Source organism: Tiliqua scincoides, chromosome 7, assembly GCF_035046505.1.
Source record: "Tiliqua scincoides isolate rTilSci1 chromosome 7, rTilSci1.hap2, whole genome shotgun sequence".
Taxonomy (NCBI): domain Eukaryota; kingdom Metazoa; phylum Chordata; class Lepidosauria; order Squamata; family Scincidae; genus Tiliqua; species Tiliqua scincoides.
In genome coordinates, this window is record NC_089827.1 from 7,275,273 (window position 1) to 7,292,358 (window position 17,086).

Sequence of the window (17,086 nt, forward strand, 5' to 3'; positions counted from 1 at the left end):
CCTTATATTTGACACCCCTGCCCTACTTAACTCCACAACTAGGACGAAAGCAAGTCCTACTACCCACTCATTTGTTTTCCAAATACTACACAACGCAATACACAATACGCGCACTGCTTCTCAAATACTCATTGCCGCTCCAGTTTGGCTCTACAGAGGTTTCACAGAATCATAGGATCATAGAGTTGGAAGGGACCTAAAGCTCATCTAGACTGGTGCGAGGAATTATTATATTAATGGCAATACAGCTAGGTGATCCTCATTATTTCCACAGATTCCTGCTACTGATATTTGGTAATAAATGGGATCTTTCAGCATTTTTTTTTGTTTTTGTCTTCTTCTTTTTATACAAGGAAAATTCTCAGGCTCTGTCTTAGCTTTAGGGAGTTGGCTTTAAAAAACAAAAACAAAAAACAGGTTCTCAAAGCACTTGGGATGGTTTCACAAGTATTTTGGAAGGCTGTAACTCGGGAAGCCCAGCCTGTCCTTGGTCATCTTTTCAGGAGAGGAACACGCACTCATAGGTAAGTATGAACCCCCCTGTAATACAGTTGCACAAAATGAGTTGCAGCGTTTACAAGCTTTCTCCGACCGGAAACCATCTCCACAAATGAGGCACGGAGTCTTCTTGTCTGGGCTCTGAAGACCTTTAAATGGAGAACAGACATTAACTCCCATCAACCCTGAACAGCAGAGTTTACAATGCCCCTTTTACTCAGAACCTATAAAACACTCAACAGATAAACACTGTTTGTCATCAGATCTAATCAAGACCAAGCCATGATGTTTTGGTCATCTCAACAACATACAGGGCCCCCCCCCCACCAGGTATCCACGGATCCTGTATCCTCGGATTCAGTTATCCATGGATCGGGTCCACGGAGGCCCCCGCATGTGCCCTCTGCTCTGGAGATGGGGAACAAACATTCGCCCATATCCACAATTTCATTTAATCACAGGGGGTTTCAAAATGGAACCCCAGCGGACACAGGGGTACATCTGTATTTTATAAGGCTGCTGCACCACAGAGCTACTGATAATAGACTCTCTACAGCTCTTCAGGCTGAATAAGCAACCCCACTGAAATGACAAATGAACCCCACATTTCATGAACATACACAGCCAGTTCAGATGGTACTTGGCCATAAAAACTAGCCCATTGGGATTGCCAATGTATGCACCCACGCTGTACACACATCCTGACCCCTTTCCTCATTCCCCCATGCAGTTGTACTCTCCATGCAATTAAAAACAACTCAATGAGAAGTGAAGGGAGGAGCCAAAACATGTGGTCAGTATAAGCACACATGTTGGTAATCATGTGAGGACAGTTCAGGCAGGGATGCCCAAAGTGTGCATGGTGACGCCTTAGGGCATCACAACGGTGCACTCACAGGAGTGGTGCAGGGGTGTCTCTGGAGTCCCCTCCTACCTGTTCTCCTAGGTGCTGCCATCCTGGACCTCATGAAATCTTGTGAGATCCAAGATGGCAACACCCAAATATCACAAGATTTGGCTGCCGCCACCTCGGATCTAACAAAATCCCATAGGATCCCATAGGATTTGTGTGCCACCATCTTGGATCTCATGAGCTTCTGTGAGATCCAAGATGGCGGCACCTGGTTGAGCTGGGTTGAAGAGGCTGTGGGGGCGTTGTGACTCAGATAAGTTTGGGAATCGATGTTATGGTCCAAAACAGCTCACTCACATGGTATAGATGGTGGCACATCGCATTTCTTAGATCTTGGTATCAAAAGATGTTGATCATTCTTGCCCCACTTTGCTTCTGCTTCAAAGGACTTTTGAATTTGAAGGTCTGCAGCCTCTTTCATCAACTGACACTGAACTAATAAAAGATGCAACATCATGCCTTGCTACATGGCTAGATTTCACTCATCACAGATTTAAAATATGATTTTTCAATAGTGCCTCATAGGTTTGTTTTTTTTTTTTCTGTCAAAGGGCATCTGTTGTCTTGACTGTGAAGTATGAACAATCTATGCACATTTTGGAAAGCATTCAAGCGCATCTCTAGGTACAGTCAATGGGTATTTGTTATTATTAAGAATATTTGTACAGGAGGCCTTCCTGTTTTCTCTGAGTTACCCCGGTATCATGCAGGCTTCCTGCCTGCTAGTCTGCCTAAATGTATTGTGCTCATAGACTCCTGGGAAAACAAGATAACAATTGCTTTACACAAGTGTAAACAATAAAAGTAGTGGGCATGGAGGGGCTGTGGGAGGCATAGGGGCAACTGAGGTAGGTTCCACCCTTATCTGCCATTTCTGGTATTGGCGGGGGTGGGGGGCGGGGGGCAGGAAAGTACATCTGTACATTACTTTTCAAGAAAAAAAGTTCACAAAGTGGTTTCCAAAGAAGAAAGAACAAGATGATAGTTACCTCTCCAAAGGGGACTCCTATCTTATCAAAGATATAAGGGAAACACCAGTTAAAGTGTCCAGAAACTTTGCCATGTTGGAATGAACAGGGACAGTTGTTCTCTCCCTGCTAAATGCAGGCATCCCCCTCCTATCCAGGAATTCATATCCCTGGATCTATTCCAGGGCCCGCCCACCCCCCAGCACTTCTCACACCCATTAATGTTGTTTATTTGCTTTCTGCTAAGAAAATGTTTTCTTTTGCTATTAGTATGGAGGTAGGCTGCAGGCAGCCTGACTGTTTGAAAAGACAAGATTGAACGCTAACAGGAAGCAGGAAGTGAACTGCTTGTGCTTATAGCGACCAGTAAAAAGAAGAAACATTTTCTTAGTGGGAAGCAAATAAACAACATTAATGAGTGAAGAGGCTGCAGGGACCCCCACCTGGCCTGCAGCCAGGATTCTAGGGGTGGGGGGGTGACTATTTTTTCAAGGGGAGCAATGATGTCAGGTATCTCTATTGGTGGGCAAAATGAAAGGATAAGTCTGGAGAAACATCAAATACCTGAAACTCCCCCAAATTTCATGAAGAGAAAATAATTTGGGGTGGTTTGTTTTTTTTTGAAAGATGCATTCATTATCTGTAAAGCAATGTGACAATAACTGGCATAGAATAAATGCATCTCTGCATGCCATGTAAAATGTATTGCCTACATAGAAATAACATGCAACATATCCTTTCATTTACACACCAGTGCAATACACAGGCCTGCAACCCTGCAAAAGTAAAACATATCACTGGGATGCAGATAGTATTTACTTGTAATGAAAGTGCCTATTTAACACCTTTCTAGCACCTATCTAACGCCTATCTACTGCTTATGTTATACCTATCTAGCACCTATATAGCGCCTTTCTAGCAGCTATCTAGCGCCTATCTAACATCTATATAGCGCCTATCTAGCACCTATATAGTACCTATGTAGCGCCTATCTAAGTATCTAACACCTAACACCTATATAACGCCTATCTAGTACCTATCTAGCACCTATGTAGAGCCTATATAGCACCTATCTAGCACCTAGCTAGTGTCTATCTAATGCCTATATAGCGCCAAAAAGACTATCTAGTGCCTATCTAGCGCCTATGTAGCGTCTATGTACCACCTAACTAGAGCCTATATAGCACCTATCTAGCGCTGATCTAGTGCCTACCTAACACCTATATAGCACCTATCTAGCACCTATCTAGCGTGATATATCTAGCACCTATCTAGTGCCTACCTAGCACCTATCTAGCACCTATATAGGGTCTATCTAGTGCCTACCTAACACCTATATAGCACCTATCTAGTGCCTACCTAACACCTATATAGCGCCTGTCTAGCACCATCTATCTAGCACCTATCTAACACCTATATAGCGCCTATCTAGAGCCTAGATAGCACCTGTCTAGAGCCTATATAGCACCTATCTAGTGCCTATCTAGCACCTATCTAATGCCTCTATAACACCTATCTAGCACCTATATAGCGCCTATCTAAAAACCTATCTAGTGCCTATATAGCACCTAACTAGAGCCTACTAGCACGCATTTAGCACCTGTATTGCGCCTATCTAGCACCTGTCTAGCGCCTATATAGCATCTATCTAGCACCTCTCTAACACCTATATAGTGCCTATCTAACATCTATCTAGTGCCTATATTGCGCCTATCTAGTGTCTATGTAGCGCCTATCAAACACCTATAAAGCGCCTATATAGTGCCTACCTAGCGCCTATGTAGTCCCTAGCACCTATATAGCATGCATCTAACACCTATATAGCACCTATATAGCACCTATATAGCAATCTAGCGCCTATCTATATAGCCTATCTAGCACCTATATAGCACCCATCTAATGCCTATCTAGCACCTATATAGCACCTATCTAAACACCTATATAGCGGCTATTTAGGCCTATCTAGCACCTATACAGTGCCTATATAATGCCTATCTAACACCTATATAGCGCCTCTCTAGCACCTATATAACATTTGTCGATGACACATTGCTGATGCATTGATACATATTAAAATAAAATTTATTTACTTTACATGAAAGCAAGAGGAAAGATCTGCTAGTCAAATAGTCAGGTCATTGGAACACTAGTTTGTTTTGCAATTTTCATTACTTTTAAAAAGCAAAGTACAGAAGGTTTGAGTTTATTGACTCTACCTGGTGGAGCGGAATCCTCCCAGCTTTCTGAGAGTTGAATCTCCTTAGAACTAGGGGAAGATCCAGTGTCTGTTTGGGAGGGACCATGAGCACTACCTTCAGAGCCCAGGTCAACCAGGCAGGTAGACCTGGGCTCCCGCTTGAGCTTATGGCCTCTGTGGCCATTTGCTAGGTGGGTAGACCTGGACTCCCATTTACCTGCTGTGTAGACCTGGGTTCCTGCTTATCGCTTCTGTGGACATTTGCTGGGCAGGCAGACCTGGGTCTGGGCTCCCACCTGGACTTGGAGGACTGCTTGGGTAGACCTGGGCTCCTGATTGAGCTTATGGCTTACATAAGAAGAGCCCCACTAGATCAGGCCAAGGCCCATCTAGTCCAGCTTCCTGTATCTCACAGTGGCCCACCAAATGCTTCAGGGAGCACAAAAGACAGCAAGACACAATCTGCATCCTGGTGTCTTCTCCTGCATTGAGGTAGCCTACTTCTAAAATCAGGAGCTTGCACATACCTATCATGACTTGTAACCTGTGATGGACTTTCCTCCAGAAATCTGTCCAATCCCCTCTTAAAGGCATCTAAGCAAGTTACCACTTGCCACCACTTCCTATGGCGAGGAGTTCCACAGACTAATTACACGCTGGGTAAAGAAATATTTTCTTTTGTCTGTCCTAACTCTCCCAACACTCAATTTTAGTGGCTGTCCCCTGGTTCTGGTGTTATGCGAGAGGGAAAGGAGCATCTCTCTAGCCATCCCTTGCATAATTTTATATGTCTCTATCATGTCCCCCCTCAGGCCTCTGTGGCTATTTGCTGGGTGGGTAGACCTGGCCTCCCACCTGGACTTGGAGTCCAGGTCTACCTATATACCTACCTTTTTGGATAGACCTGGGCTCCTAATTGAACTTAAAACCTCTGTGGCTGTTTGCTGGGTGGGTAGACGTGGGCTCCCATTCCAGTCAATCTCCTTGACACCTGCCCATTGGGTGTTCCCCTGACACCTGATTTTGTTCTCCATGCTGGCAGGACAGTTGGGGGGGGGGGTATGCACCCATGGCCTCCCCTGGATCCGCCCCTGCTTAGAACTTTTCCCACACTTAAGTTCTTGGTTCTCTTTCGCTCAGATTCTTTCCATGTTTTCTCCCACCAGAAAAAGGGTTTCCCCAGCCGCCAAGCAGCAGCCATTAATTTTAAAAGTATGTCTGAAAGGCAAGAACCTGCTCCCATGATATCTCCAAACAGAAACATTTCTCCCTGCCCCCCCCCACAGCAGTACCATTATAGTAATTAGCATGTTCCACAGTAGAAGAAATAGCACCCTCCCTTCCCCCAGCCAGTACAAGTAGAAATCTCTCCCAACCTTCTTGTAGTTGCTCTTGACCAGCCCCGCTCTCCATGTGCTCTGGATGGGGGGCAGGGTGACCAGAGGTCATAACTTCCAAGGAGCCCCCCCCCCAGGACCCTGTTCTACTCACTCTACACACATGCACTATTTCCTCCCCAGTCCCTGGCAGAAGCACCTTCCTGTGCACAAAAAATGTTGCAAAAAGGTCTTCAAATCACCCCCGACTGACACCAGATTAGATAAAGAGGACAGGTTTGGAAAAAATGCTGGGGGGGGGGCAGCAAACTGCTGGCTTAGGGGGGGGCAAAGCCCTTCTGGCCCCCCTAGCTACGGCCCTGACCCTCACCTCCCCAGATCAGCAGATAACTAAGACCACAGATATCTGATCCACAGATAACGGGGGAAGGGGACGCCTGTATAAGAATACCACCACTTTAAATGTGCCTCTTTAACAGGTAGCAGGTGTAGAATTCAAATGATAGGTGCATGGAATTCCCAGTAATGGCACTCTAGCAACAGGGCTCCTAGAGCACACAAAAAAATGTCAGTGTATGTAAAGAACAATGGAAAAGCCATTGTTTGTATAAACCAGAGATTTTCAACCAGTGTGCCATGGCACATTGGTTTGCTGCAAATGGTCCGCAGGGGTGCCATGGGAGTTTGGGGGAGGGCCATTTATTAAGAGGGCCATTGGGGGATGCGAATCTTCCACCGGCAGCATGGTGTGCCTTGCCAATTGTCCAAAAACCGTGCCTTCACAATTTTAGTGCCTTCTCAGTGAGATGAAAAAGGTTGAAAATAGCTGGTCTAAACAGTGAGTGCAACTATGCCATTTTAGAAAGGGCAACGACCACGGAAGGTCCTTGGGAACTTCCCCCCAGACAACTAGCTACTCATCATTAAAAGTCTTATTGAGAAAGAGGAGGGGGGGGGAATCTTAGAACATTTTCCTTAACAATGATGAATCATTATGAATTAACAGCACACGTGGCAATGATCCACCTCAATTAACACATCAGCTGATGTATCCTTGGTAGGCATTAGCTCAAGGTTATCACCAGATTAAAGATACATTAGTCAACTCGCTGCATGGATTTCAACTGATTAATCATAAGAAGGACCCTGTTTTATCAGACCAAAGGTCCATCTAGAAGCCATTTTCTACCTTTTTCATCTCATTGCACACTGACAAAGTGCTAAAATTGTCAAGGTACACCATCAGTTTTTGGACAACAGACAAGGCACACCACACTGCGGCAGGGGGCTCACATCCCCCAATGACCCTGCTAATAAACAACCTTCCTGCAAACTCCTGTGGTACACCTGTGAACCATTCATGCGTGACCATTCAGGGCCAATGTGCCCTCAACACATAAATAGTCCTTCCCTGCTTCACACATGCTTTATTTTAAAAGAACAGCATATATATATATATATATATATATATATATATATATATATATATATATATATATATATATATATAGTACAGCGATACTTGCTTCTGCGTAAATATGCATAGGTTTGTACCACAGGAATAATTAAAATAGCTCAATTGCGATCCTGGCTCCTGTGCCATCTGGGGCCAGGACCACAAAATGTCACGCCCCCTCCCCAGCCAAAAATGTTTTCAGAGAAATCCGGAAATGACATTTTTAGGCCTTCTGAGGTTCAGAGAGGCCACGCATGACCTCCCTGGCACCCAGTAGGCCTTCTGAGGCCTCTGAAAGGCCTAAAAGAAATCAGAAGTGACATTCTTTGACCTTCCAGAGACCTCAGAAGGCCTTCTGGGGGATAGGGAGGCCATGTGTAGTCCCTGAAACGGGGCCGTAAGGCCCCCTCAAAAAAGAGAAAAAGGTAACAGTGGGTTATGGTGGCGCCCCTGCCAGATGGCACCCTAGGGTATTTGCCCCCTGACCCTTCCCCCCAGGTATGCCAGTGAAATAGCTTATTCTCACAATGTCACCTGCATGGAGATTTTCTTCAATTTGTTTTAATATATACAATTTGTCAGTTGTCACGTTATATTGTATCATTGATGTAGGATGATATATTGCAGCTAGTGTACGTTGTATAGATATAGAGATAATATTCACATATTAATTTTACCTGTGCCTTTAGAGGGCTGAAGTAACGCCCAGTCTATCGCCTGCGACTTTGGGTAGGTGGTGACCGCCTGAGCTGCCTTCTGGACATTTGTCCCCTTAATTGCAGGAGTCTTCTTTTTATCAGGCACAACTTTTGTTTCTGGAATATCGATCAGGCGGGGAAAGTCAATGGTTTTGGTGGGCTTTTTGTGGGTAGGTTTCACTTTAGCATTTTTCTCCAGTGGCTTCTTGAGGGTCTTTGGCAAAGTGCAAGGAACACTATTTCCTTGTTTTACTTTTACAGTTTGCTTGTCACTTACAGGCCTTACGGAGTCTCCTTTGCTCTTTTCATTGTTGGCAGGCTGTGCTACATCCACCAGGGGTTCGAGGAAATTAAAATTACTGACATAAAACAGGTGCTTTTTCAGTCTCTTAACACCAACTCCCTCCACAAAAAGATCTGTAGGATTAAATGGTGGCAGGTCCATCATGGGCTACAGAGGAAGAAGGAAAATTGAGTGCTTTCAGCCGTTTTCTCTAATAAAAATGGACATTAAAGAGACAGGTGGGTATTCTCACATGTAGTGAAGCACAGAGGGACAAGCTCTCTTAGGTTTTCCAGATGGAAATAATTCAGACAGATTTTTCTGGACATCTGCTGGCTATCCAGTTTCTTATTCTAGAGACTGAATTATTTCCAGAAAGTGCCTGGAAAGCCCTCCTTCAACATTATGATGGTCTTCATAATATCTTCCTAATGTTTGTTCCATGGCCTGGAGAACTGATAGGAGGGGGAAATATCATTTACAGACCAATCCTATTCAAATGACCCCCACCAAAATACAGTGATGATGAAACGGCTGCCACTGCATCCCACGTGGGCAAAGAGGCAACCATTACCCCTTGTTACCCCATGTTAAGCGCCGGCAACCTCTATGGGTTTACTCAAACCTATGTCAGCTAAATTGCTGGCGCAGAATCGAGTAGCCCCATGTAGGGATTACTGACCTAGGATGAGACACAGGTCTCCTTTGACATCCCTGTCCTCCTCCCAGGCCTGAACTACCCTCCTCCTTGCCCTGAAATACCTCTCCCTGCCCCCTTTCCACCCTTCCCCTGCCTCCCTGCAGCCTGTCACAGCGTTTACCATGGTAGGCAGTCGTAGCTCAAGTGTTGATGCAGGCCTGCCGGCATAGGTCTCTCCCCTAGCAGCACTTCCTCCATGTGGAAGGAAGTCTGTTTGGGACTGCTCATGCCTCTCCTACTAGCAGGAGCCAGCATAGGACTGGGCTGTAAGCTATGTTAACATGCGAAGACTTGGCTTCAGCCTAAGAAGGCCACCCATTACTGTGACAGCGTTGAGGAGGAGAAGACAAGAATGTCAACATTGATAGAGTGACCCTCCCTAGGCACTGGGCCACCACTGGCATGCTGCCATGTAAGCATACTTAGCCCATCATCTGAAAGCATATTCAAACCCAGTATTTGGGAAAAGGACTTTCTGGACTCTTTGGGACTTACTACTGGTGGCGGATGACAGCTTTTCCTACACACCAGCAAGTAAGCATCCCTTTGAGCAGCAGTTCCCAAGCTTGTTGGGGCTGTGACGCCCAAGGAACCAGGAACTGAATGAGAATGACACAGTGATGTCACTGGCATTCACTTCCTGGCTCTGATGCCTAATGCAAGCCTCTAAACAGCGGTAAGAGGGTCAGAGCAGGTGGGATGAACTTTCGCATTACGTGGGTTTTGAAGCACATGGTTTTTGCATGCTGCAGCTGTGCTCACTGTGCTGAATCTCCTGTTGCTATATGAAGGCTTGTGCTGTGGTCTCGCTGCTGGGCAGTGGGTGGCCCAGTATGCCCTGGTAAGTGCCTTTCAATGCCCCAAGGCGTTGAATTGAATATATTGGGAACCACTGCCTTAGTTAGAGACCTGCAGTGATGGGGCCTCTGGAAAATGCTCCCATTTGTAGATGTAGGTGTCAGGGACAGCAACAGCACAGGTCTCTAAGACAACTTGTACCACTACTGCTTCCTCTATTGAGGGCTTAGCCGGGGTGAACCCTCAGTCAGTGCCCAGCTTGGCTAATCCCCGATGTCCCCCTGATTGGAATGATTAAATATTTTGAATTTCATCTGATCAGAGATAAAAAGTATGCCTACCTGTCTCCACAAAAGTTCAAAGTTTCCAATGTCACAGTTTTTGTCCAGTTTCCTGTCAATAACTACCTTGATTGTGTCTTCTTGAACCTGAGCGCAAAGATCTGATGTTATGGGAGTAGAAGGATACATGGTTGGGCTAGTATTGATTTCGATCAACCAAGGTTTAAAATCTTTCCCAAGGATAAAATCTGCCCCAAAGAGTTCAAAACTGTTCCTCCGCGGTTCAATTTGGTCCTGAGCCATCCTCATGGTGCAGATCAAGATTTTCTTCATGGATGGGTAAATGATGTTGTGCCAGACATGGCTGAGACCTTTCTTTTGCAAGTACTCTTGGAATTTGCTGCTTGTCCACATGTTGTGGTAGGGTAACTGAGAACTGCGATCTTTGGCATTCTTGTAATTTTTCTGGATGGAATTATTGCAAAGGTGAATGGAGCTGTAAAAAGGGTATGTAACAATGACTCTTAAGAGGCAGAGGGTTCAGAAATGTACAACATTAATCTTTTCTTTGTAAACTAAGCACCAGAAATGATAATTACACTTTCTTAAAAACTGAGTTCTGCTTACATCTTTAGACTTCACACATCTTGAGATAAAAATGGGAGCAAAAAAGATGCATAATCCGTTAAAATCAATAACTCCCAAATGTTTTAAAATTACTCTGCCATATAAAATGAAGGAGTAGTGAGTGGACCTAACATTTCCCAGCACCTAAATTGGTTTCTCAAAGTCTTGTTAGTTCAGTGGTCTGAAAGAGAGAGACTTTGAGTGCAATCCAAAGGTGCTCTTGGGTTGGCGCAAGTCCCCCGAGCCAGCTTGGAGGTATCGCAAAAGGGAGGTAAGGCACTTTTGTCCCACCAGGAGAGTCAGAAGCCAGATCCAGCCTCTGCAGTGCTGGTGGAAGGGTAAGTTCATGCCAGCCAGGAGAGGCCAGCGCAGGGGTATGGGGAGGGCAGGGGAGAGCAGAATGGAGGCATTCTGCGGTGGAAGAGGGCAGACAGTGGGAGTGCTGATGGGCGGACCAGGCCTGGGAGGCGGTGGTGCCAGGATCCAGCACTTAGATCAGATCTAACCCCCCCTCCTCCCTGGGCAGCCTGGCTTAATGTCAGGTTGCTTGGATCTGTGCCACCTATTTAAGTGGCGCAGATCCAAGTAGCCCCATTCAGCCTGCTGCTGCATTACTCAGCGTAAGGGGAATTACTTCCCCTTGCCCCGAGTTGTGCCTCAGCCAGCCTCAACCCTGCTCTGGATGCAGTGCAGGCCAGCTGGGCTGCCTGCTCCAGGGCAGGTTAGGATTGGGCTACCCAACCTGTAAGCCAGCCTGGGACTGAGTAACTGCAGTTAGGTCTGAAGGGTCTCCTGGACACTGCCATTTTGAATCATGCAAAATCTCACATAATCTGGACACCATCATCTTGGATTGTGTGAGCTTTCTAGTGATCCAAGATGGAGGCACCCAGCTGAGCCAGGAAGAAGCTACAGGGGCGCCATGACCCCAGTAAGTTTGGGAATGCCTGCTGTATTGTAATGGTTCTGTAATGCTAGTGTCACAACAGGCAAAACAAAGATTCTCTCACAACTATTTCAAATGGTGAAAAGTCATGCTTATGGAAAGTATTGCCTACATATACATTCCTGCTCCTCTTAAACATATCTACTCTGATGTTCATCACAGAGAATTCAATATGACTTTCTCCCAGGTAAGGGTGTATGTAAGATTGCAGCCTTCATTACCTGTGTAAATTGTCTAAGGAGAAACGTTGAGTGGAAAATCTCAGATAGCTTTCCTTGTAGAACCAGACAGTCAGAGGGTTCCAGTCTGTGACAAGAAACCACTGTCTTATATCAAACTTTGTATCGTAAATCAGCACTGGGGTTTCAATGTACTTTTGGACCACCCACTTGTGATCCTTGATGGGAAACTGATCTGTTGGTTCGACTAGTTTCAATATATCCTCCAGTCGGTTCTTGCAAACTATTTCTTAAAGACAAAAGTACATGCAAATAAACATTAAAAACACGAAACTGCTGTAAGCAGTAACACAGCACAAAACAGGCACAAAACAAACTAGGAAATTAAAGAAAGGGCGCAATCCTAAGCAACTTTCCAGCACTGACATAAAGGCAATGCAACAAACATTGCCTAAACTTGAGGAGGCCTCCATGACTGCTTCCAAACTGCAGGATGCAGTACATGCCATACTGGCACAGCTATGCCAACCAGAAACTCGGTTAGGATTGCATCCAATATCTACTAATCACAGTGAAACATATTTCTCAAGTGTCTCCCATTGTGAAAAAGTGGAACCATACAAATGCATCAAAGAATCTATTGAACCACATATGAATCCATCACTGAAGCAGTGTCTCCACAGCACTAATAGGAAGTTGTAGGAGCCAAACTTGCCTGGCAAATCTGACTGTACTCACCAAATATACTACATATTATGGTTGATTATGTGATAACCATTGGCATCACTAGGGGTTGTGGGGATGTGGATCACACTGGGTGACGTACTGGGGGGGGGCACCTCTACTGGCCAAAACAGTGAAAATCTTGGTATTTTTAAATAAAACCATTATGTAATATATCATTTGATGCATAATTTAATGCAGAATGCAATGAAACAAACCATGATGAAATTTCTATATTCTACCAAAAGTTAGGGCCAAATAACCAGAAAAGGAAAATACAAGGCCTTACATAACCAAAAGTGGATTTTCTTCACCCAAAACTTGCATGATGGGGGATTTTTGAACCAGTTATCTGTGGATACTGGATCCATAGAAATGGGGGGAAGGGATACCTGTAGTTGCTGCCAATCAGAGCTGAGACACTAGAGATCACTACAGCTCAACAGAAGGGAAGAGAGACTCGACTCATAATACTCAAACTCGAATCGCCAAATATACATTTTCTCAGACTCCTGCAGATTCGGGTCACATGCGTTTTGAAACATAAGTGACTCAGGAACTCTGACACTCACACACACATACACTGCCAGCAGCTCTGTTTCTTCTGCAGAGCCATGCCTGACTCATTTATAGAAAAGACTCTGACTCGAGTCCGAAAAGTGCTCTGGTCAAGTCACGAAGGCTGTCAATTAAGACTTGTGCATGAGTCAGGTCAAAAGGTGCAGGGACTCTGAGCTCAAGTCTTGCCACGGTGAATTGACACTTCCCTGCTCAACAGACCAGTGATCTGACTCATTACAAGGCATTCTCATGTGCAATACCATGAAGAGCCCAAGGGTCATATTTTATAGAGCCATGTTGCTGTCTTATCAGATTGGATACCAGAGCTCTGTCCCCATCCAATCCAATATTTGTCAACTGCAGGTAAAAGAACTAGGCCTTGGTGGCCAATCTGAGAACCTGGGGAGTGGCTTTTGAAACAAGGTGATCCTTCTTGTCTGTAAAGTGGTCATTTGCAATCGCTCATATGGGCAGTTCGCCCATTGAAAGAAATGTCTTTTAAATTATTTTGTTTTAAGTAACTGTTGTGTAAACAGGCAATTTTCAGTACAAAGATGTTCTGGTGCATGCCTATTCATCATTTCTAATTCTACCAAGCAATGCTGTCAACAAATTACTGGGGGCACTGGGGTAAAGGCCCTTACTGTGTCCCCCAGGATGGTGCATTGGTACCTACCACTGCTGTCAGTACTGGGGGGGGGGGTGATTCAGATGTTGGCCTTTCCAGGTGGGTCCTCTGATGGATGTGAAAAAGTAGAGAGAAAGAAATAACAGTATCCCTACCCCTGCCACGAGATTTTGCTCCAGGCTTGATAATCCAGATGTTGTGGATTCCATCAATATCATGCTGCGGGTTTGCTAACAAAATTTTTTGCAAAATGTTTTGACACTGAGCAAAATAGTTGTCTGCATTAGAAATTACTGCGCCCTCGCTGCAAACAAGAACGTATTAAAACAGCATTAGAAGAAATGTTTCAGAAACACTTTCTGCAATAGTTGTAAAGAATAATTAAAGTTGTTAAAACTACAATCCTATACATACTGAACACAATGGATCCTATTTCTGAGTAGCCATAAAACATTCTAAGAGCAGTTTACATAGCAAAAAGAAATTACAGATGAAAGGATGGTTGTTTCATTGATAACATTACTTTTACAGGAATAAAGACAGTTGTCTCTTGCAAGTCCCTTGCGCCAGCCCCGTGGTGTCGCAGAAGTGCCATAAGGCACTTTTGCTCCACCTCAGGAGTCGGGAGGCTGGTGCACTGGCCTCTGGAGGCCGACTCCCACCAGCGCAAGGCTAAGTTCATGTCAGCAGAGTCAGGCTGGCACGGCGGTTAGGGGAAGGCAAGAGGAGGGCAGAACAGAGGTGTTCCAGGGAACGGCAGGCTGCAGGCAAGCCCGTGGGCAGCCCAGGACTGGATGGGGGGTGGAGCCAGGATCTGGCACTTGGGTTAGATCCTATCCTCACTCCCAGGTGACCCAGCGCAGTGCCTAACCTCTTTAGATGACACAGATCCAAGTAGCCATGTTACCTGGGGTAAGAGAAATCTATTTCCCTTGCCCCAGTCTGAGCATCAGGCAGCCCCAACTCCACTCTGGATATGGGGCAGGCCAGCTGGAAAGTATCTGTTCCAGCATGGGTTAGGATTAGGCTGTTAATATTATAAATTTCACTGACTTTCACGCTCACTGACCCGCAGTTTGAGAAACACTGAGTTAGCACATTCTAATTCCATAGCACCACATTTCTGACTACTACTTATAGTCAGGATATGTGAGGGGGCCTATATTTGTTGGAGGGCATAGCTCAGTGGAGGAGCATATGTCCTTTATGCATAAGGTCCCCTGTTCAATTCCTGCCTTCTCCAGGCAGGACTGAGAAAGGTCCCTGTCTGAAACCCTAGAGACCTGTTCCCAATCAGAAAAGACAATATTGAGCTAAATGGACCAATTATTATCTGTTTCTGTAGAAATCAGCTTCAGTTCATTACTGAATACATCTCTTTTTTCCAAAAGTAAGAAATTAGTGGCTGCAGCTTGGGGATTAAGAGCAGTGTTTATTTGGATGTAGAAATGAAGAAGAGAGTAACTTACTGCATCCACTTACTGAATAAGAGAGTAGTAGTGCTCAATGAATTGGCTCCATTCTCGGTCAGAAAAAAGGGGAGCACTGTCTAGTTCTGTATCAATGTCAGCATGCTCTAATTGACCAAGGTAGGTTTCACACACTTTGCAAGCCATCTCAACTAGGTCCTCAGGAAGCTCCTTAACTTTCTTTCCTTCATCTGAATCTGTGAAATCCAAAGGAAATTACTGATCAGGGCTATTCCCTCTTTCTGCAGTTAAAGCTTTGTCTAGTCACCATTGCCCAAATGGAAAGGGCCATAGCTCAGCGGTAGAGCCAAGGTAAGCATAAGACCTTCCAGCTCCTGAAGCACTAGGCCAAACACTGCTCCCCTTACTTAATGATGAGCCAGCCTCTGTTCCTCCCATGCTCTCAGTTAGAAAAGGGGAATGGAGTGGAAGAGGAAGCGTGGAGGAGATGATACTACAAGTGTGCATTGCTTAGTGATGTTCTGACCAATGATGGACTGCATATAAGATGGTCTATCATTGGTTTGCCATACAGCTATATAAACTCAGCTGAAATCTCCTTACAGCTGAATTACCTTGGAGATGGTGGTGGTTGTATCATTAGGAGGTGCCATACGCCTCTTCCGGGTCACACCAGGCCTCCAGGGGAATAGCCTACAGAAGCCCATGGAAGCTACTTCTGGTTTGTGCCAGTCGTAAAATGCACTCCGCCCACCCACCAGAGAAGGTAAGTCAGTGGGAGAGGAAGGAGAGGCTGGGAGAACGTGTAGCAAGCAGCCTGCTGTCAGAGTGGTTTGTGTGATGGCATCCAAGTTCTTATTCCAGAGGTTTCCAAACTTTTTTTGACTGGCGGCTCCCTAGACTTACTGAGCCATTGACCATGGCTCCCTATTAGGGCTACAATCCTATACATTGCATAGGGTGGTGGGTTTTTTTGCAAGGATTCCGTGGCTCCCCAGCCATGACTCATAGTTTGGGAACCTCTGCCTTATTCTGACAGATCATCAGATTCATCTGCATAAAGCTACCATAGGATTGGGTCATAAGTCAGAGATCTTACTGTTTACAAACTTTCACATCCCAATCCAGGCATGTACACTAGGAGTTTTTTTTTCCCCCATTGAAAGAGAAGGGGAAAACCTAATGAGACAGGACTTCTGTGTGTGCATCAAAGACACACAGGGCTTTGACTCAGTAACAATGATTACTTTGGGTGCATTAAATGCCGTTGTACAAATCTATGATAAGGCCACACCTAGAGTATTGTGTCCAGTTCTGGTCGCCACATCTCAAAAAAGACATAGTGGAAATGGAAAAGGTGCAAAAGAGAGTGACTAAGATGATTACGGGGCTGGGGCACCTTCCTTATGAGGAAAGGCTATCAATCAACAACCTTTAATGGCATCACATGAGGAAAGGCTACGGCATTTGGGCCTCTTCAGCCTAGAAAAGAGACGCCTGAGGGGGGACATGATTGAGACATACAAAATTATGCAGGAGATGGACAGAGTGGATAGGGAGATGCTCTTTACACTCTCACATAACACCAGAACCAGGGGACATCCACTAAAATTGAGCGTTGGGAGAGTTAGAACAGACAAAAGAAAATATTTCTTTACTCAGTGTGTGGTTGGTCTATGGAACTCCTTGCCACAGGATGTGGTGATGGCGTCTAGCCTGGCCGCCTTTAAGAGGGGATTGGACAAGTTTCTGGAGGAAAAATCCATTACGGGTTACAAGCCATGATGTGTATGCGCAACCTCCTGATTTTAGAAATGGGTTATGCCAGAATGCCAGATGCAAGGGAGGGCACCAGGATGAGGT

At 45.2% G+C, this 17,086-nt stretch overlaps 1 protein-coding gene across 1 annotated transcript in view; it reads right to left on the reverse strand.

Annotated features, from left to right (window-relative positions):
- Positions 1-441: 441 nt before the first annotated feature.
- The window catches only part of TTLL8 (tubulin tyrosine ligase like 8), a 32,715-nt gene continuing 16,070 nt past the window's right edge, over positions 442-17,086 (reverse strand). Inside the window, exons 9-14 of the mRNA XM_066633648.1 lie at positions 15,276-15,459; positions 13,949-14,097; positions 11,924-12,170; positions 10,190-10,625; positions 8,047-8,518; positions 442-647 (exon numbers count right to left, since the gene is read on the reverse strand). Coding sequence (XP_066489745.1) covers positions 442-647; positions 8,047-8,518; positions 10,190-10,625; positions 11,924-12,170; positions 13,949-14,097; positions 15,276-15,459 — 1,694 coding nt within the window. The remainder of the gene's footprint in view (positions 648-8,046; positions 8,519-10,189; positions 10,626-11,923; positions 12,171-13,948; positions 14,098-15,275; positions 15,460-17,086) is intronic.